At 45.9% G+C, this 22,147-nt stretch overlaps 1 protein-coding gene across 1 annotated transcript in view; it reads right to left on the bottom strand.

Annotated features, from left to right (window-relative positions):
• Positions 1 to 22,147, bottom strand: part of VASP (vasodilator stimulated phosphoprotein) — a 62,547-nt gene that overhangs the window by 10,059 nt on the left and 30,341 nt on the right. The window contains exons 9-11 of the mRNA XM_068250098.1: positions 2,434 to 2,479; positions 2,270 to 2,348; positions 1,216 to 1,273 (exon numbers count right to left, since the gene is read on the bottom strand). Coding sequence (XP_068106199.1) covers positions 1,216 to 1,273; positions 2,270 to 2,348; positions 2,434 to 2,479 — 183 coding nt within the window. The remainder of the gene's footprint in view (positions 1 to 1,215; positions 1,274 to 2,269; positions 2,349 to 2,433; positions 2,480 to 22,147) is intronic.

The raw sequence follows: 22,147 nt of genomic DNA, 5'->3' as shown, positions 1-22,147 counted from the left end.
GTCATTACACCATTAACCTCCTTAGCGGTATGCCCGACACTGTCTCGGGCATACCGCTGGCTGGCCCCACGAGTCCCCCAGTATAATTTTAACTTATCCCATGCCTGTAATAGCTTCAGCTAGCACTAGGCTAGCTAGCAGTGGTGGCCGGCATCCCCCCGATTACCCGCTAAATACATTACTCCCCCTGGATCCAGCGATCGCGCAGCCTCCCTGCACATCTCCGGTCCTCTCTATGGGGAGGATCGGGTCTGCGCATGACATCATGACGTCGGTGACGTCATGTGCGAGAAGAGTGGAGCTGTCCGGGAGGCTGTGCGATTGCTGGATCCAGGCTGGGTAATGTATTTAGCGGGCGATCTTAAGGATCATCAGTAATCGGGGGGATGCCGGCCACCTCTACTAGCTAGCCTAGTGCTAGCCAGAGGCAGGACAACGTCCTTCAGCTCCCAAGGCTGAGACACCAAAGTGCGCCCCTCTATCCCTCCCACCCCAGCTGTCACACACTGATTGCTATTAGACTAAGAGGCGCCACAGGGCCCACAACCTCCCCAACACCTTAATCTCTAGTTATCTGGCTTCCAGTCACTGCTATGTATCCCCTTTTCTTATTTCTTTCTGCTTCATACACAATTAGGAATGACAGCTGAATGAATTGTGCGCCCCCTCCTACACTGCGCCCTGAGGCTGGAGCCTCTCCAGCCTCTGCCTCGGCCCGGCCCTGGTGCTAGCTGAAGCTATTACAGCCATGGGATAAGTTAAAATTATACTGGGGGACACTCGGCTGCAAAACCTCCTGAGTGGCATAACGCTCAGGAGGTTAAGGATGAGCAAGTGAGAAATTCAGTTTCACCTGAGGTAGAATTGAACATGAGTGGACGCGGGCTGTGGCAGAGGGCTTTAACTCACATTGGTCGCCACCTCTGTCCTCAGCGCTCCATGCTGCTCTACATCCTCCTGACACTTCCTCCTTAACAGCCAGAAGTAGTCTGAATTTATAGGCCTGTTAGGGCGAGCCTGACCCCATTATAGTCATGGGCGGAGTCAGATTCCTCACATTGTCCTAATCATGGGCAGAGTTTGCGTTCTGACTCTATTCTAATCAGGAGCAGAGCCATAATCCTGGAACTGGCTCTCACATGCTATCCAATAAGAGCCACAGACCTAACACCATGTGATCACAACCATCAGACTTGAGAATTAGTCACACCTCACCTTCAATAATCTCCTCTTTCATCTTCTGCAACTCTTTCCTGATATCATCCAATAATTCCTGCAGAAGAGACAGTTCATTATTCATATCGGCATCATCATCAAGTCACCCACCAGTCACCAAAACATCAGCCACTCCCGACACCCACCAACATCATCCCCTTGTCTCTTGCACCCAACACTCCCCACTATCACCACTCTGCACCATGTCCAGAACCATTAACACCATACGGCCACCTGAGCACCACCCTTACTAGTAACATCATCCCATCCCTTGCACCCAATCGTCACCAGTATACCCAGAACATCCCTTGAGCTCAACACTTACCAGTAGAATCATTCCATCACCTGTCCCATCAATATCCCCACCATACCCCCTGAACTCACCAGTATCACCACCCTATACCTACCACCCACAGGTAACCTCACCACACCCCCTGAACTCACCAGTATCACCACCCTATACCTACCACCCACAGGTAACCTCACCACACCCCCTGAACTCACCAGTAACTATCCCTAGCACCAACATGTAGCCCCATCACACCCTGAGATCACCAGAAACCACCTTGCCCCCTGCATCCACCAGTAACATCGCCATGCCTCCTGAGCTCACCAGGAAAATAACCCCGCCTCCTAAGCTCACCAGTAATATACTGCTACCTGTGTGCAACACTTTCTAGTACCATCATCCTGTCGCCTGCACCTAGCAGTAACATCACACCATCCCCTGCACCCACCAGTAATATCCAGGGATGTGGAGTTCTATACAAAAATCATCCTCCAATTCCTTAGCTTATGAAACCAGCGAGTCAGACTCCAAGTACCCAAAATCACTCCGACTCCTCCACTCCACAGCCCCGGTAACATCACCCTATCCCTATAAACCACTAGTAACATCACCACACCAGAGACAGTGATACCAGCAGTGCAGTGTCCCATAACAACCAATCCAGCGCCACGGTGAAGGTAGACTTTGGTTGCTATGGGTAACCATGTCTCCTTATTGCTCTCAGTACTGTGTAATGAGTTGTAGTTCATCCATGTTACAGGGTACCTGTTTCAGCCTCTCCATGGAATCCGGTGACTCCTCTGAACTGGGAGGTGTCTCAGTACTTCCGACTGTCGACTTCATCCTGAGGAAACAGAGAGATGTGAGGAGAGAACAAACACCCGACAGTCACCTGAACAATACATCGCCACCAAGATGGCTGCTGTTACCTTGGCAACGTGGTGCTTCCTTTCTCCCAGGGCCGCCGAGCGGGTTCTGCAGAGAAGGGAGATGCGTGATGAGTGCTGCCAGATGACATAACGGCACAGTAACCTGCCTCCCCTCCCCCATGATATACTGCCCCGCCCCTTGCTGGTGAGACCTGCCCACATACTGCCCATTCCTGGACCTGAACTCTTGCACAGGACAGAAGGAAAACAGAGAAATGCACCCTGTATGTATTTAGAGAGTTTAGCCAGTCTAATTCCCCCCTCACCTCTGCCTAATCACCAGTGTAATTTGATCTCTCCGCTGTGTCAGCTGGCTGCCTCGGCAGAGCAGCTAACTTGTAAACACGGAGGTTAACAATATGTCTGCTTCCATGAAAGCAGGAAGTAGACACTGTAGATTTATTGCAGGATTTGAATCAGCTGTAACAAAGAAATGTTTTTCTATAAAGGTCATTATGCTGTTGCTTATCTTTTAGAGCAGAGAGGAAGTTCTGAGTTTAGGTCCGCTTTAACCCCCAACTATGCGTCTCAAACTCCTACCCATTTACTTACAGAGAAGCCAGTCCCAACCGCAAGCCTGATTTCACTTTCAAGCTGGTGTGTGGTAGCCGATTATAAAGAATAAAGAGGAACTGAAGTGAAACTAATGTAATGATTAAAATTATATATATATAAAGAAATGAAAAGTCTCAGAACAGTATCATTTCAATGGTAGGTTTATTTTAACAGTGGCAGGTAGCACATCAAAAGGAAAATCGAAAAAATAACCTTAAATAAAAGATAGCAACTGATTTGCATTTCATTGAGTGAAATAAGTTTTTGAACCCCTACCAACCATTAAGAGTTCTGGCTCCCACAGAGTGGTTAGACACTTCTACTCAATTAGTCACCCTCATTAAGGACACCTGTCTTAACTAGTCACCTGTATAAAAGACACCTGACCACAGAATCAATCAGTCAATCAATCAAGCAGACTCCAAACTCTCCAACATGGGAAAGACCAAAGAGCTGTCCAAGGATGTCAGAGACAAAATTGTAGACCTGCACAAGGCTGGAATGGGCTACAAAACCATTAGCAAGAAGCTGGGAGAGAAGGTGACAACTGTTGGTGCGATTGTTCGAAAATGGAAGGAGCACAAAATGACCATCAATCGACCTCGCTCTGGGGCTCCACGCAAGATCTCACCTCGTGGGGTGTCAATGGTTCTGAGAAAGGTGAAAAAGCATCCTAGAACTACACGGGAGGAGTTAGTGAATGACCTCAAATTAGCAGGGACCACAGTCACCAAGAAAACCATTGGAAACACATTACACCGCAATGGATTAAAATCCTGCAGGGCTCGCAAGGTCCCCCTGCTCAAGAAGGCACATGTGCAGGCCCGTCTGAAGTTTGCCAATAAACACCTGAATGATTCTGTGAGTGACTGGGAGAAGGTGCTGTGGTCTGATGAGACCAAAATAGAGCTCTTTGGCATTAACTCAACTCGCTGTGTTTGGAGGAAGAAAAATGCTGCCTATGACCCCCAAAACACCGTCCCCACCGTCAAGCATGGGGGTGGAAACATTTTGCTTTGGGGGTGTTTTTCTGCTAAGGGCATAGGACAACTTAATCGCATTAACGGGAAAATGGACGGAGCCATGTATCGTGAAATCCTGAACGACAACCTCCTTCCCTCTGCCAGGAAACTGAAAATGGGTCGTGGATGGGTGTTCCAGCACGACAATGACCCAAAACATACAGCAAAGGCAACAAAGGAGTGGCTCAAGAAGAAGCACATTAAGGTCATGGAGTGGCCTAGTCAGTCTCCGGACCTTAATCCAATAGAAAACCTATGGAGGAAGCTCAAGCTCAGAGTTGCACAGAGACCACAACGAAATGAAGACACGGCACTCAGGAGCTGTGTGCAGCCACAAGCTGTATTGAAGCAGACAGTACACTACATGTTTCTGCCGTGTCTTCATTTCGTTGTGGTCTAATTGTTTGCAGGGGTGGTGTACCTGCATGACACTGAGCACCGACTGGCCGACTTATGGTTGGTTTATACCCAAGGTGAGGAGTTTTGTTTTGCATGAGTTGCACAGAGACAGCCTCGAAACCTTAGGGATTTAGAGATGATCTGCAAAGAGGAGTGGACCAACATACCTCCTAAAATGTGTGCAAACTTGGTAATAAATTACAAGAAACGTTTGACCTCTGTGCTTGCAAACAAGGGTTTTTCCACTAAGTATTAAGTAAGTATTAAGTCTTTTATTGGTAGAGGGTTCAAAAACTTATTTCACTCAATGAAATGCAAATCAGTTGCTATCTTTTATTTAAGGTTGTTTTTTCGATTTTCCTTTTGATGTGCTATCTGCCACTGTTAAAATAAACCTACCATTGAAATGATACTGTCCTGAGACTTTTCATTTCTTTGTCATTGGACAAACTTACAAAATCAGTGAGAGGTCAAATAATTATTTCCTCCACTGTATAATATATAATGTGGAAAATTCCACATAGCTAAACAGCCTAGGCTAAACATTACTGGGAAGGCGGGGCTATATACCAATATATAGGAAGTGTATATGATGCTGCATCCAAGAAAATGACCATAAAAGTGTGTGTCCTATTTTACTGCATTCTACATGTCACTACAGGACCTCTAGAGTGGGAAAATTCATCTCTCAGGGCTTGTTCACACTAGGGGCGTTTTCGCTTTTTTTTTTTTTTTTTTTTTTTTAAGCGGCAGCGATTTTGAAAATCTCCCTAAAAGCGCTTGTGCAATGATTCCCTATGAGAGAGTTCACATCTGAGTGGTTCGATTCCAATCCGCTCAGCAAAGCGCTGCCTGTACCATTTTGGGGGCGATTTGCCTATAATGGAAGGTATAGGGAAATCGCAAAATGCTTGAAAAGGCGCTTTTCCCAGCGCTTTTAAGAATAAATACATTATATTTATTATTTTCCAGGTCAAAGAGTACACTTCCGGACTTGCGTCAGGAAGTGGAAAAACTAATTGCTCTGCAAAACAGCTTTGAAAAGCGATGTACAAAATCGCAACATGCAAGCAAGCGGCGGGAGGGGGAAAAAAAATTGTGCAAAAAAATTAAAATCGATATCATCAATTTCGATTTTAGATGTGAGCAAATCCTCAGTAATATGGAATAAGAGGGCAGCTTATATGGTAGATTAGGAAACTTTGAGGGTGCGTTTCCACTAACGCGAATTCGCATGCGTTCCCCGCATGCAAATTCGCATAACCAATAAAAGTGAATGAGCCTGTGTCCACTTGTCAGGAAAACGGAGCGTTTTCTTGTGCAGGAAAAATCTGCTCAGCAGAGCCATCCGAATTCGGACACCGCACACACACATGCGATTCGCATACAATGTATTTAATAGGGAATTCGCATGGTGTTTTTTCATGCGAATTTTCATGCGAATTCGCATATATTTCGCATGGAATCAATGAAAAAGCACACAGGCACTGACATGGTTAAATTCGCACACATCGTCATCCATGCGAAATCGTATGCGAATTCGCGGTAAAATTTGCATACAACCGCATGCGATTTCGCTCCTGCATGCGAATTCGTCCGCGGAGAATCCGCGGCGATTTCCCACCGCACTAGTGGAAACGCACCCTCACGGCCTCTCCAAGGTAACACCCCTCTCTGTCCTAAAAGGTCAGTGGGCCGGAATTATACGGAAAGACTTTCCTGGTTTGGCTGCCTGCTTTACTTATGCCTGTATATATATGAGAAACAGATCGGTTACCATAGTGATTTTCAGCCGCTATTTCAAGAAGTTTCTGTTCTGCAGTGAAAAGTCATATTTTAAAGCAGGATTGTCAGCCACAAAATACCCACTCACTGCTCTGTGTTTATTATTATGCAGGCTACATGCAGTCTGCATCGCAAGGATTCCAATATAACCAATCATAAGGTGGCAGCCCGCAGACTTACCCTGCATTGCAAGCATTCCTATCTATTCAGAAAGGTTTCTGCTGTAATATATCTTATCTCTTATCTCAGCCTGGCCATTGCCAACAAGAAGGAAGCTTGTCCTAACCCCTCCCACATTACTGCTCCTTCCTGATTGGCTGATGGCAGTTAAAGAGGAACTCCAGTGAAAATAATGTAATTTTAAAAAGTGCTTAATTTTTACAATAATTGTGTATAAATGATTTAGTCAGTGTTTGCCCGTTGTAAAATCTTTCCTCTCCCTGATTTACATTCGGCCATTTATCACATGGGGACATTTTTACTGCTGGCAGGTGATGTCAGTGGAAGGAGATGCTGCTTGCTTTTTTTTGGCAGCTGTAAACAGCTATTTCCCACAATGCAGTGAGGTTCACAGACCGGAAACTGTCAGGACCATGGTCCATGGAGGGGTTTCACCACAATATCAGCCATACAGAGCCCCCTGATGATCGGTTTGTGAAAAGGAAAAGATTTCTCATGGGAAAGGGGGTATCAGCTACTGACTGGGATGAAGTTTAATTCTTGGTTACAGTTTATCTTTAAATGTGACATGTGGCTGAGAAGGGAAATACTCCTCACCCCTCTGCAGAAGCTGCTGAAATCTGATCTATGCTGAGCTAACGTGTTTACAAAGCAAGCTAGATATGACAGTGATTCTTGTGCCTAGATATTTTAGCTGCGACTGGCCGGTATCCCACTGCTGAAGGCAGAAGCTGGGAGATGGAGTGAGAGGGGTCCAAAGCAATCTTAGCTGCTCTCTTTATGCACCTGTTAGGGTCCTTTTTCACTTACTCAGTTGCTCTCAGTTACAACTAAAAGACAACTGATTTTTAAAGTTATCTCAAGGTCTTCCCATTATACACGTTTTAACTGAAAGCTTTTTCACAATACACTCATATGGAAAAACGCAGACTAACACATACATTAAGTGTAAAAGGGCCCTTAGCGTAAACATCCTTCAGGGAAGGTGAGCTACAGCCAATTATCCTTTCCACTGTTCAGATGATGCGCTGCAGTCTCCCCTTCTCCCGGAGCAGGAGCTGAATTAGACTGTCAGATGACGTCATGATGACATCATATGCAAATCTCAGGGATACACTTGTTACAATACACTTCACTTTATCTCAATATGTCAAATGATTCATGTGCATCCGCTGAGACAGAGAAGATGGAACATTCAGGTAATCCATAAATGTCACACTGTTCCAGTAAACAGAGGGAAAAAACGAAAACAAAACAAACTTTTGACAAATGATAAATTCGGGTTCATCCCTCAATGTTTCTTCAGGTTCTTAAACGGGAGAACATAGACACAGAAAGCTAGGCTGTGAATAGTAATTTAGTTACCCGCCAGTACCTCAGGAGGAATACTGGCTGCTGGAAAAGGCATCTGCAGGGACAGCCATATTATCTCAGGAAAAAATACAACACATATAAAAGTAGATATCTACTGGTTGTACTTACATAACATATGCATCATACTGTCCACTTTTTGATCTCAGTGAATTATATATAGGAAATAAAGAGAATTCGGTGCCTGGCATTTGCCATCTTAAAGCGGAATATAACCCTGCATTTCAACTTTGCTCTAAAACATTATTTACAGTATATTATATGCAACCAGCATTTTTTTTTTTTACTAGACCAGCATTGGAAGGGTTACACAGAGCTTTAAAGTTCCTTTAGATTTCTGCAGACGCATCCGAAGCTGAAATAGATACATTTTGTTTACATAATGTATCTAAGTGTTGAATGTGACTCATCTCTCTCACTGAAGCTGGCCACTAACGGTCCAATTTCTAGCGAAAAATCGTTCGAGCGATCAGAAATTCTGATCGGACGAAAAATCGTTCACTACACCATCAACTAAACCAATCATTGCTTCCTATCTATCACGACCACCAAGAAAATCAAAATTTTCGTTCGACATAAATTCATTCGAGCGACATTTTTTTCACTCGTTCATAATCGATTGTGTCCACCAATGGAGATTATTTACAACCAATCTGATCAGAATTTCTGATCGCTCGAACGATTTTTCGCTAGAAATTGGACCGTTAGTGGCCAGTTTTAGAAGGAGCTTGGACGACAGCCAAAGAGTGTGTGTTTATCAATAGATACATGTAACTAAATAGAATGTATCTATCTGAACTTCTGCATATCTCTCCAGGACCTTTAAACCTCTGTGTTTAACCCTTCCAATGCTGGTCTAGTAAAAAAAAAAAATGCTTTTTGCATATAATATGCTGTAAATAATATTTTAGAGCAAAGTTGAAATGCAGGGTTATATTCCGCTTTAATTCCCTCTGACTGAAGCCAATCCTGGTGTCATTTCCTCCCTTCTTTTTTTTTTTCTCCTTGAAACTGCCCTGTCATAGCTAGCTCGCTTTGAAAACAAATGTGAGCACAGGTATGGATCATATCTCAGCAGCTCACTGAATTGTCCCCAGACAATCAATGAAAAGCAGGTATAAGGGAGGGGTGATGACAAGCTTCCTTTTCATTGGCAATGGCAAAAATAGAGCCAGGCTGACTGAGATAAGATTTATTACAGCAGAAATATTTCTGAATAGATTAGAATGCTTGCATTGCAGGGTGAGGTTCCAGGCTGCATACCGTGTTTCCCCTAAAGTAAGACATCCCCTGAGAATAAGCCCTGGCAGGAATTCCTAGCATACTTGAAATATAAGACATCCCCCGAATGTAAGCCCTAGCAGCAGCCCACATGACACCAGCAAGTCATGCTCAATACAAAGCCTGGATACAGGAGAGCAGCAATATAATGTGAATTCTACAGTCCTGTATATGTGTCAGGCAATTTGTGTTTTTGTTGGAGCCAGCCCTCCTGATCTGTCGTGAAAAGCATCAGCAGCACTTCACCTTTTCCCAGGACACACAGCTTATCCTATCATAGTTCTGAGGAGCCTGACAGAGTTCTCTGCCTGCAAGAAATAGACTCTTACCCACATAATCAGCAGAATCAATTTCTTGTAAGTGAGAGCCAATATCTGCAAACCACAAGCTCTGTGCATGCTGCTTGTGTTTCAGCATGGCATGCAGTATATACATTTTGTATAGGAAAACTGCCAGTGTTTCCCCAAAAATAAGACATCCTCTGAAAATAAGCCCTAGCACATCTTTTGGAGCAAAATTAGTATAAGACAGTGTCCTCGATTTATAAAAGCAGTGCAATAAAAAAAAAAAATCTGCGAGGCTTCGGCTCCCTGCACAGATGACTCACACAGACTTCGGCTCCCTGCACAGATGACTCACACAGACTTCGGCTCCCTGCACAGATGACTCACACAGACTTCGGCTCCCTGCACAGACTCACACAGACTTCGGCTCCCTGCACAGACGACTCACAGAGACTTAGGCTCCCTGCACAGATGACTCACACAGACTTCGGCTCCCTGCACAGATGACTCACACAGACTTCGGCTCCCTGCACAGATGACTCACACAGACTTCGGCTCCCTGCACAGACGACTCACACAGACTTCGGCTCCCTGCACAGACGACTCAGACTTCGGCTCCCTGAACAGACGACTCACAGAGACTTCAGCTCCCTGCACAGACGACTCACAGAGACTTCGGCTCCCTGCACAGACAACTCCCAGAGACTTCGGGTTCCCTGCACAGATGACTCACACAGACTTCGGTTCCCTGCACAGATGACTCACACAGACTTCGGTTCCCTGCACAGATGACTCACACAGACTTCGGCTCCCTGCACAGATGACTCACACAGACTTCGGCTCCCTGCACAGATGACTCACACAGACTTCGGCTCCCTGCACAGAGTTTCGTCTCCCTGCACTTTGCAATGTTAAGATCTCACCAGAGGTGTCAGTAGCTTGTTAAGACCTCACCAGAGGTGTCGGTAATTATCATCTGGCTTACCGCTTGTTGAAGGCTTTATGAATTGACATTTGCTGACAATTTACTGACATGTGTTGGAGGTAACTACAGCCAAGTCGGTAATTTATCTCCCTGCTCGGTAATTGTAGCTTTTCATGTGGTAACAGCCTTTATGAATTGACACTTTGCTAAGTGCTCGGGAAAACTCGAGAAAAGTCATCTGTTTTCAGCATAACCGCATGCAGTGTAAAGCATTCCATTCCACACATGCCAGTGTCTTATTTTTGGGGGAAACACAGTAATAGACACAGTGCAGGGGGTAAATGGCATTTGATTTTGTGGCTGACAATCTCTCTTTAAGGTGGTCACTAACCATACAATTTGCAGAATGTTTACAAACGAACGGATATGAGCGTTTGGGACCACTAATGGAAAAAAAATCTCCTAACCAAATCGATCAGATTGACAGGATCAATCCGAAAATCGGATCGATTTCATTCATCTGATTGGTTAGGAGATTTTTGTCCATTAGTGGTCCCAAACGATCGTTCAGCAAATTGTATCATTAGCAGCCACCTATAGAGACAGCTAATGAGATTCAGATACACCATGTAAGTCAGATTCTATGTCCAAAACGAGAAAAAGATCGGACTGAGCAAAAAATAAATAAATACATCCATTTTCCATTGATATCTATTTGGCAAAAAAGTCAGAAATCTGATCTGGATTTAAATACAAAACAATCACGTATGCTAGCTTAATTCTATATCAGATCAATCTCAGACATGAATATCAATCTTTTTCTCGATTGGAAATAAAACTGAAGTAAAATTGCATGATGTGTACCAGCCTTTAGGCTGCTTTCACAGTAAGACGTTACACACAACATCCTGGTGGGAAAGAGGCCTAAAGTGTAACTGTCGGGCATAAAATAAAAAATCAATTATTTATTTTGATCTGGTAAACAAGTAATAAGGATGCTAATCAGGCAATCCAAAAGTTAAAATCACTATTACTTTTCTTGTTGATAAATGATCATTCCCCAGTTTCCCTGACTTATGTGGTACACAGAAAATTTGGTACACAAAAGAGAAGTTGCAGTGCATGCTGGGTTGTCCTTTTATGCTTCTCTACTTCCCCTCAGACTTAACTAATGCTGCCTGATTGGCTGAAGCCTCTTTCCCTCCTGTTTTCCCCTCCCACACATCTGTTCCTCGCGCATTGGCCAAAATTTCTCAGGCTGAAACATGCACTTTCTATAGTGAAGAGCGGGCAAATCAGGCAGAGGAAACTAAGGGCGGATATTGCATCACGACTGGCTTCAAAATAGCCACAGTAAATATGGAAACTGTCTAGAATAGGATTCTCTACTTTTCCTTAATAAAATTCACAGGAATCATTATGTGGATAGCACAATACATCTGTTATGTAAGTAGAACAAGTATTTATCTACTTATATATTTGTTTTTTTCACCTTAGATAGTATGGCTGACAGCTCCTCTTTAACCACTTGAGGACCACAGACTTACACCTCCCTAGTGACCAGGCTATTTTTTTTACAATTCAGTGCTCTGAAGCTTTAACAGCTCGCTGCAGAGCCATATAACTTAGCAAACAATTGAATCCCCCACCCCTTTTCTGCCCACCAACAGAGCTTTATGTTGGTGGGCTCTGATCGCTGTTGCAGGGCTTTGTTTTTTTTTATTAACTTATTTCTTATATTATTTTAAATAAAAATGACTTTTCCCCCCTTTCTCCCCTCCCTGCCTCCGCCAGCCAATCAGGGCAATCCTCTCTTATAGGCACCAGCCTATGAGAGGGGAACGCGATTAGAGCCTCCCAAGGGGACAGCCGAGTGACACGAACATTAGCAAAGAAAACAGTCTCACATTTTGCATCATTCTTTAATATTTGCAGTTTACAGAATTCATTACAGAATTACACTCTGCATTTTAAACAATGAAACAGAGCACAACTAATGACCCTTTGAACTTCACTGCAGTAAAATCTTATCTGAAGTTGTCTTTCACGATTTGATATATTAGTGCTTCCGAAAATAGCGCTGCTCTCTGACTACATTAGCCGAAGAGCTCAGAGAAGCTCTTTTGCATAGATAACAACTGAAGTTTCTTAACTCTTCCTGTACTGGAAACAATACGAGACTATTTTCTTTGCTACTAATGTTCTATTTATTAGCTGTACTACACATATAATTCATCATCTCATACGTTTATTTTCACTTCAGATTATCTTTAATAAGTCATATTTTCATCTCATTGTCAATCTATTGTCTGCATAGACTAGTGACGCTCTCCTCCTGGGCCTGGCGGCATCGTTTAATTATTGAAGCGTTTATGTCGTGACTGCGTCCAACTAGACCAGACACCTGTAGCCTTCCCTGCAGCTCTCCTGTGATCATAAAACAGCCATTTCCAGAGTTCATGATCAGTTAACTCAATGGCTTTTCACATCCTTAGGAAGTAGAACAGTAGTAAAAAAAAAATAAAAAAAAAAAACAAAAAAGTAAATGGGACAATGGTCTAAGGCAAAGCTTGGGGTTTCATGGGAGCAGCATCTCCTGACATCAAATAGGAACTTGGTACCCCTGTACCACCAGGCAGAGCATCATCAGATGGATATAATCACCCCTTCACCAGGGCATTTAGGACAGTTAAGGGCATACGTATGAAATCACCGCCGGGAGACTTGGGCGCAGAATACAGCCGGTATATGGCTTATCCTGCTGCTGCACAAGTCCCGGCGGCGTTCATTACTGTTCCCCCTCCAGGTCCTCGTGGATAGTAGGGAATGATATAATTCGGCTTCCCGCTATTGCTGGAGGTCGAATTATTGTGTTTTAACCTCCCTGGCGGTTTATTAAAATCCGCCAGGGGGCAGCAAATACGTTTTTTTTTTCTTTTTCATGTAGCGAGACAATGTCTCGCTACATGATAGCCGCTGCCGAGCGGCATCCCCCCAGCCCCTCCGATCGCCGAAGGCGATCGGAGATCAAGGGATCCCGTTCAAAGAACGGGATCTCTTGGAGGGCTTCCCCCGTCGCCATGGCGACGGGGCGGGATGACGTCACCGACGTCGTGACGTCAAAGGGGAATCCGATCCACCCCACGGCGCTGCCTGGCGCTGATTGGCCAGGCAGCGCACGGGGTCTGCGGGGGGGGGGGGGGGGGGGCGGCTGCGGCGACGCGTATAGCGGCGGATCGGCGGGTAGCGGCGGCGATCGGAGGTTACACACAGCTAGCAAAGTGCTAGCTGCGTGTAACAAAAAACAAATTATGCAAATCGGCCCAGCGGGGCCTGAGCGGTGCCTCCCGGCGGCATAGCCCGAACTCAGGTCGGGCTTACCGCCAGGGAGGTTAAAAGTAACTTCAGCTCCATCTTGTGACAGCACCGAAGTTACTCCCTGTGCGCCGCTATAGCTGTAATTCCTATTACAGCCTAGGGTGGCGCCGGCTGCGCCCAAATCTCCTGCGCTGAATACAATGTGCTTGCAGTAGAAGTAGACATCCATCCATCAACTTGGTGGCCGATCGGATAAAAATCGGTGCCATGAAGAGCATGCCCGATGGACAATGCGACCAATTTCGGGCTGAAATTGGTTGCATGTATTGATCGGATGTCCTGCAAGATGTCAGGCCTTTGCAGTCGATGGGGTGCACGGCGGTAAGCGTGACCGATATCGGGACAAGTGATGAAACACGGCCCATGGGGGGCGGCAAGGCGGCGTCACAAGGCTGATTCCCGAGAGATTTTATGCTGAAATTGATCAGGAATCGGTCTGCTGTGTATGGGCAGCGGACAGATCTCTCTCTTATCAGATTACATCAGAGAGAGAGCTGTCTCTTGGTGGATCTGCCCGTACATTGTCTGATATATGGCTACCTTTAGGAGAGCTTCTAGATCTGAACTTAAAGGATGACTGTAATGGACCATCTCCCAGCATGCATTGCGGTGGGCATGACTGCCAACATCAGGAAAATGCGATATACTGTGGGGAGGAGATTGCGACCACCATATGGACAAGAGGCCACATGAGCAGCCCCCAGCAGGTAAGTAATGCCTCTCAAATTTAACTTTTGGATTGCCTGGTTAGCATCCTTATTACTTGTTTACCAGATAAAAATAAAGAATTGATTTTTGATTTTATGCCCGACAGTTACACTTTAAGGGAATTTGCCTTAATCACGAGCAAAGTTTGTGTCTTCCCAATGTGGGGTGTCATGTGTGGCTCTGTCTTCAGGACAAAGAGAACCACATCCCAACACTTAAAGCACACCTGAAGTGAAAGGGATATGGAGGCTGCCATATGCATTTTTTTAACCTCCCTGGCAGTATGATTATTTCCAGTTTTTAGGGTCTTTTCAGCACGTTTCAGACCCTAAAATCGGGGGAAAAATCATGCCGCCAAAATGCCTGCAGCAGCCCCTGCTGTCACTCACCTCCCTGAGCTCCTGTGCTGTATCTTCCCTCCATCCCTCCGGGTGGCGCTGTAACCCTGTAGTGAGATCACCGACATCGATCTCACCAGAGCAATTCAGAGCCTCGGAGGACAGGAAGGAGAACGGCTACCGACGTCTGTATCCCCCGGGAGGGGAGTAAAAACGCCTGCTGCGCACTATAATCTGCACTGAGTTCCTGGCCGCTAGCCAGGGAATTTAAACAATACCAGTTGCCTGGCCGCCCTGCTGATCTCTCTGGCTGCAGTAGTGTCTGAATCCCCCACCTGAAACAAGCATACAGCTAATCCAGTCAGATTACAGTCAGAGCATTTGATCAGTTGACTGAAGCATGCTTGTTCAGGGTCTATGGCTAAAAGTATTAAGGACTATTTCCAATAGCCGAGAATCTCTGCCATTTTTTGCAATTTCGGATGCAGAATCATTGTCTATTGAAATCAACAGGCTGCATCCGAATCGTATGGCCAAAAAAACATGCATGGCAAGGCTATAGGTTGCAGCTTCACAACAGTACGGGTGCTACGTCTGATTCGGAAACGGACGCGACACCCAGTGGAAAGAGGCCCTTCGAGACAGAGGATTAGCAGGACAGCCAGGCAATGAGCATTGTTTAAAGTGGAATACATCCGGAAGCCTCCATACACCTCTCACTTCGGGTGTCCTTTAAATTTACATTGTAAAAAAAAAAAAGCAATTTTATTCATTATGCTGTTTTCACTACAGTTCCTTCTTTAAAGATTATTTAGTCAGTGTTTGGCCATTGTAAAATCTTTCTTCTCCCTGATTTACATTCTGAAATGTATCCCTGGTGGCAACCTCTTTAGTCCTGCCAGGTGATCTGTACGGAATGTTCCTTACTGAGAGTTCTATGCACAGAGGGAGATATTGCTTGCTTGGCAGCTGGAAAAAGCTGTTATTTCCCACAATGCAACGAGGTTCACAGATAGGAAACTGTCAGGACCAAAGTCACGACTGTGAGAGGGGTGTCACCACAATATCAGTTATACAGACCCCTTTATGATCTACTTGACAAAATGTAAAGATTTCTCGTGGGAAAGGAGGTATCAGCTACTGATTGGGCGGAAGTTCAAACCTTTGTTTAAATGTCCTCTTTAATCCTACCGTTTGCACTAATAGATGAATTTCACCAGGTTAAAAGTCTGTAAACTGATTGTAGTAATAAAGAACAACATGTGAAAGTGACTAGGCTACTCAACACATTTTGTACCTTATTCCCAAACATTTAGCTACGCCGCAGCGGGGGCGAGGCATTCCGCTGCTCTGTAGGTGGGATGATGTCATCCAGACGTATAATGGACTTTGTACGCTTGATAAGAGGTCCAGAATAGTCACTGAAGTTGATAGCTGTATTGTTTTTGTAAGGGGAAGTCCCAGGCCTGATAAGTACAAGATCAGCTCATCAGGTGGAAACGGATTTCTTTTATGAGAGTTCCCCCTGCCAGAGTCGCTTATTTCTGACCATGTCCTGATCTGTATAACGAAGACAATGAGGTAAAAAGGGCACCCAGGTTTAGATAACCTCACCTCCTTCTGAAGATCACATGAGTGTAGCCCAGTGATAGGCAAACTTGGCTCGCCAGCTGTTAAGGGACTACAAGTCCCACAATGCATTGCAGGAGTCTGACAGCCACAGTCATGATTCATAAAGGCAAATGCATTGTGGGACTTGTAGTTCCTTAACAGCTGGAGAGCACAGTTTGCAGATCACTGGTGTAGCCAAAAATACTGTATTTCTATTACAGCATTATCAGAAACGACAAGTTTTGCGAGCCACACCGACTTCCTCGGGGTATAGAAAAGAACCTGAACAGTTTAGTGCCTGTGATTAAGCTGTACTGCTTATCATAACACTTTGATAGTAATGAAACCCAAGCGATCGCTCGGGAGGCGGTAAGCCAACACCCACCCTGCCTGCCAAACTGGTTATAACTGTTTAATATTTCACCGAGTGTTTCCTTTCGCTGCTTTATCTTGAACAGGGAAAGTGTTGAAGAACACGGAAGACTTCTTTTATTCGGGTCTCACTACAAAACTCTGTCACATCCCCTTGGAGAGCAACAAGTGGGGGGGGGGGGGGGGTGGAGGGTACTCCATATATAAAATATAACAAGTTCCTGTTCTCTGTCCTCAATCGTACAAGGATGTGGTTGTACGTTTTCCTTGTTTATGCAGGTCGAGTTGCCCAGTGATGGCTCGTTACAGGGTTATTTAAAGGACAACTGAAGTGAGAGGTATATGGAGGCTGCCATATTTTATTTCCTTTTAGTCTATACCAGTTGCCCAGCAGTTCTGCTGACCCTCTCCCTTAAAGAAATCCCGATGTGGGTTCTAAGAATCCTAATTGCACACAGAGGCTGGGTCTGCATATAATGCCCAGCTCTGTTACTATATTGTTCTTCCCCAGACACCCCTATGCTCTGCTGTCCCCCATAAATCAAACGCCGTGCTAGCGACACGCAGAATGTCAATAGCAGGCTGTTTACCTTTGCACTGCCACTCTCGCCGCTTCCCCGCCTCCTCTATATCGCCGCTCCCCGTCTGCGTCCCTTCCCTCCAATCAGCGGGGAGGGAACTGACGCAGGCGGGGAGCGGCGACATAGAGGAGGCGGGGAAGCGGCGAGACTGACACATCCAGAGGTAAACAGCCTGCTAGCGATGTTGCTAGCACGGCGTTTGATTTATGGGGGACAGCAGAGGGCAGGAGGGGCCTAGGGGGGGGGGGGGGGAACAGTATAGCAACAGAGGCTGGGCATTATATGCAGACCCAGCCTCTGTGTGCTAATAGGATTATTACAAGCCACCTCAAGTTCTCTTTAATAATTCTAGCCATACACCCTGAACAAGCATGCAGCAGATCAGGCGTTTGACATTATTGTCAGATCTAACAAAATTAGCTGCATGCTTGTTTCTGGTGTGATTAACACACTACTGCAGTAAAACAGATCGGCAGGGCTGCCAGGCGAGTACATTTGAAATCGGCGCCAGTATATGGCTGATCCTGCTGCTGCACAAGTCACGGGCCGTGTTAATTACTATTCCCCCTCCAGGCCGCCATGGATAGTGAAATAATTCGGCTTCCATTGATTGCTGGAGGCCGAATCATTGTGATTTTTAAGCAACCTCGGCTCCGTCTTCTGACTGCACCGACGTTACTCACTGAGCGCTGCTATAGACCGATTCCCATTATAGTCTATGGCGGCGCTGGCTGCGCCCAAATCTAGCAGCGCCGATAAGCACTGCTCCGCTGCCAGGCAACTGGTATTGTTTAACAGGAAATAAATATGACAGCCTCAATATTCCACTCACTTCAGTTTTCCTTTAAGCGTGGGGGGAAAAAAAATCACTTTAACTTAGGGCTTCTTGCGGCCCCCTGGAGTCATCCTGTGCCTGTGCCGTCCTTTAAGACCCTTCAGTGGGCAGCAGTCACCCTCTAACACAGGCATGGGCAAACTTGGCCCTCCAGCTGTTAAGGAACTACAAGTCCCACAATGCATTTGCCTTTATGAGTCATGACTGTGGCTGTAAGACTCCTGCAATGCATTGTGGGACTTGTAGTTCGTTAACAGCTGGAGGGCCAAGTTTAAGGGGACGCAGTGAGGAGGCACGTGGCCGGCCAGCTTTGAGGGGGTCGCCACTGTTGGCTGTAGGGTCTTGGAAGGATGGCGCGTGCTGTGACGCCGAACACTGGAGGAGGCTCGTCGGTCTTCACGATATCAACGTCTTTAACACTGTGCAACCGATCGAACACTCGCAACCGAGATTTTGTCAGTATTCCCAATCAATCCTTTTGACAGATCTCGACCCAAAATTGTGAGGCAGGGCTTGTGCGTGCCGCGTAGCGCCCGAGTTTGGCGCAGCTATAACAGCAATGCTATAGTCCGCACTAGAGGCCTGCGCGGGTCCAATTATTCAAACCCGCACCCGACCCACACCCGCAGCTCGCTTTCTGGTAAATCTGTTACATAATCAAAACGGGTACCCCAACCTGACCCGCATTTTGGGTAACCCACAGGTACCCAACCTGATGCCCTGCGCGGGTCTAATTTTCAGACCTGCACCCCCATTACCTGACCCACAACCTGCGTTCTTGTGAATCTGGTACCTGCACCCGCAGACCTGCTACCCGCACCCCAATTAAAGTAAAAAACGGGTACCCGAACCCGACTTGCATTTTGGGTAACTCGCAGGTACCCGACCTGATGCAGGCCTCTAGTCCGCGCCTCTGCTTACAGGTAATGCGGGGATCCAGAGATCACCCTTTCCCAGAGAGCTGCTATGACTCGGATGGTGAATAGAAATTAGCTCCGCCCATAATTATGCGGCAGCAGGGTGCGCCATCATTCAGTTCTCCTTGCGCCAAAATGAAAGGCAGCCGCAACAAATGTACGCCGAAATTGATCAAGTGGTCATGTTGCAGCTCCAGTTCTGTTCAGATTCGATAAAATGATCGAACCGCAATATCAAGTAGTGTATGGGCACTTTTACGATTTGCCTAGTTGTCCATCTGTTTAGACCCGAGGGAAGTATGTAAATATTGGTTGCTTTACTTTGCTAAAGTTTGTGTTTACAACGACTAAAATGCCTCTTTGGAAACCCAGGGAGGCCACATAACGACTTCCGAGTAATCTCTCAGCGAGATCGCACCGTCTGACACACAGACAGCCACAAAATGGAGATGTGAATCAGAGATGTGCATGAGATGTGGTGTGAGGAGCTGTGGTCATTTCACAACATGAGTCACTGAGCAGCGGCAGCAGGCCGCACTCGCCTTTATATGTAGAAACAGGAAATATCAGCACTGTGAGGTAATACAACATTGTGTCAGGAGTAGAGAGGGGGGTTACATCACAATGTTACACACCAGTACTTCCTCCATCCCGGATACAGGCGGAGCAGTGAGGTAATAACGCTATGTGTGTCTGCCAATAAAGGGATTACCTCACAGCCCTGCACCTCTATCGCCTCCATGCCAGGTGATCAGTCCACACTTGACTTCAATGTCATTTCCCTTGACTCTGATATTGACTTTGAACCGCTTCCGGACCACGCTAATTGAAATCTACGCTGTTTGGCAGCGGTTATCCCTGCCAGGGCGTACATTTCATTTAGCCTGCAGCACACTCCCGCTGATCATGCCGCTCATTCGGTCCTGAAGCTCACTCGCTTCGCCTTTGCTATAAAGACAGAGCTGTATGAGCCGGTCAGGAGTCGATTGCATTGGCTCCAAACCTTGTAATCAATGTGACCCAATGAGATTGGCACACAGTGATCACGGGGTCAAAAGCTAATGAAATGGGCTCTTGACTGTCTCACAGTGCTCTGCCAGCATACCGACAGCAGGAAGAGTGAGCAAGTGGTGCGATCGGCAGTAGCGTGAGGTGGGCTAATTAAAATCTATGTCCTGGCAGGGATAACAGCTCCCAAACAGGGCGTAGATTTAAATTAGCGCAGTTCGGAAGCGATTTAAAAAAAAAAAAAAAAAAGAAATACAGCATGAGGTAAAAATCTTGTTATGCAGTTTTCGGGTCATTTACCAAAGTATTATGACTTTTTTTTTTCAGGTTAAAAGTCCTATACATGAAATGCGGCATTTCACCTACCCTTTAAATTTTTACCGAACAGGTCTTAGGCCCAGTGCACACCAAAACCGCTAGCAGATCCGCAATACGCTAGTGGTTTTTGTGGAGCTGATTTCAGAGTGATTCTAGGTATGTTTAGAGAGGTTTTCTAAACAAACCTAGCGGTTTTGGGTGCGTTTTTGTGTAGCAGATTACACATATTGTTACAGTAAAAGCGGTTACTGAACAGCTTCTCTAACAAAAACGCCTGGCAAACTGCTCTGAAGTAGCGTTTTTCAGAACGGTTTGCGGTTTTTCCTATACTTTACATTGAGGACGAAACTCTTCTGCAAACCGCAAACGTGCAGCAGGAGGCACGTTTGCGGCGGGGCAAAAACCTCAAACCGCCGGTGTGCACCATCCCATTGCAATACATTAGCCAAGCGTTTTTACAGGCGGATGCGGCCGGCGGATCGCTCCAAAAACCGCTCAGTGTGCACTAGGCCTTAGGCCAGGTTCACAGTGGTCAGCTGCATAAGGCACATGTTATAATGACTGAACTGCAATGGAAACTAGGCATAGACTTGAATACAAAGCCTGCATGCAGTGAGTTAGAATAATGCAATCAGTACAGTGCAGTACTGTGAACAGGCCCATATAATTGTAATGGCAGTGAGATGACATGCAGACGCAACTGATCACTATGAACAGGGCCTTAGTCAGTTAAAGAGAAACCGTAACAAAAAAACTGAACTTCATCCCAATCAGTAGCTGATACCCCCTTTCCCATGAAAAATCTTTATCTTTTCACAAACTATTCATCAGGGGGCTCTGTATGGCTGATATTGTGGTGAAACCCCTCTCACGTTTTTAAAATGCTTTCTATGCCATTTCTGATTTCCTTACATATCACACACTGACAAGCACTGCAGAAATAAGCAGCGCACACGTGTGCTCAGGCCCTAGCGGAGGCAGGCGAGCAGCACAGACTTCCTCTTCCCCCATGAGAGAGACTGCAAACATGAACTGAAAAATCTACACAAACAGGGGAACAAATAGCAAGCAAGTCCTTATTACAGTAGATTATCGTGGTTTTTTTTTTTCAGCACTATGCAGAAAAGCAGATGCCTCCTGAAAATGCAGCAGCTCCATTGAAAATCATAACATGCGTTTTTGCATGCGATTTCGCATTGTGGCAAAGCGCTGGTGAATTGCGCTAGGGTGCATCCGTCAAAGGCAAGAAAATTGTCCCTGCCCCCCTTCCCTCAAAAAAGCCCACACCATATACAAGTCTCTCTTAAAGTGAACCTTAAGCCAGGAAAAAAAAAAAAAAAATATATGAGTTTTACTCACCTGGGGCTTCTACCAGCCCCCTGCAGCAGTCCTGTGCCCTCGCAGCCACTCACTAATCCTCTGGTCCCCCACTGCCAGCTAGTTTCGTTTTTGCCGACAGGCCCGTCAGGACTGGCCACGCATAGCTTTTTCCGCATTCCCGACTGTAATTAGCGCTATTGCGGGCCGAAACGCGTACAAAAATACGCGTTGCCGCATTACGAACGCATAGTGAGTGGCTGCGAGGGCACGGGACTGCTGCAGGGGTCTGGTAGAAGCCCCAGGTGAGTAAAACTCATTTTTTTTTCTGGCTTAAGTGTCTCTTGCCGATTATCAGCACAATATTTTCCTGAGATGCCTTCATTTGATCAGATTTTTACAATCGAATTGTACAGAACACCACGCAGTATGTGGAGAAAATCAACGTGAAATGGATAGACGATTGGTGAAGGATGGGACTGGCTGGTATGACTGCCCATCATTCCCAATCACAGGCCCGATTCCAGGT

This window comes from Hyperolius riggenbachi, chromosome 8 (assembly GCF_040937935.1).
Source record: "Hyperolius riggenbachi isolate aHypRig1 chromosome 8, aHypRig1.pri, whole genome shotgun sequence".
NCBI lineage: Eukaryota > Metazoa > Chordata > Amphibia > Anura > Hyperoliidae > Hyperolius > Hyperolius riggenbachi.
This window is presented reverse-complemented; position numbering and strand designations above follow the sequence as displayed.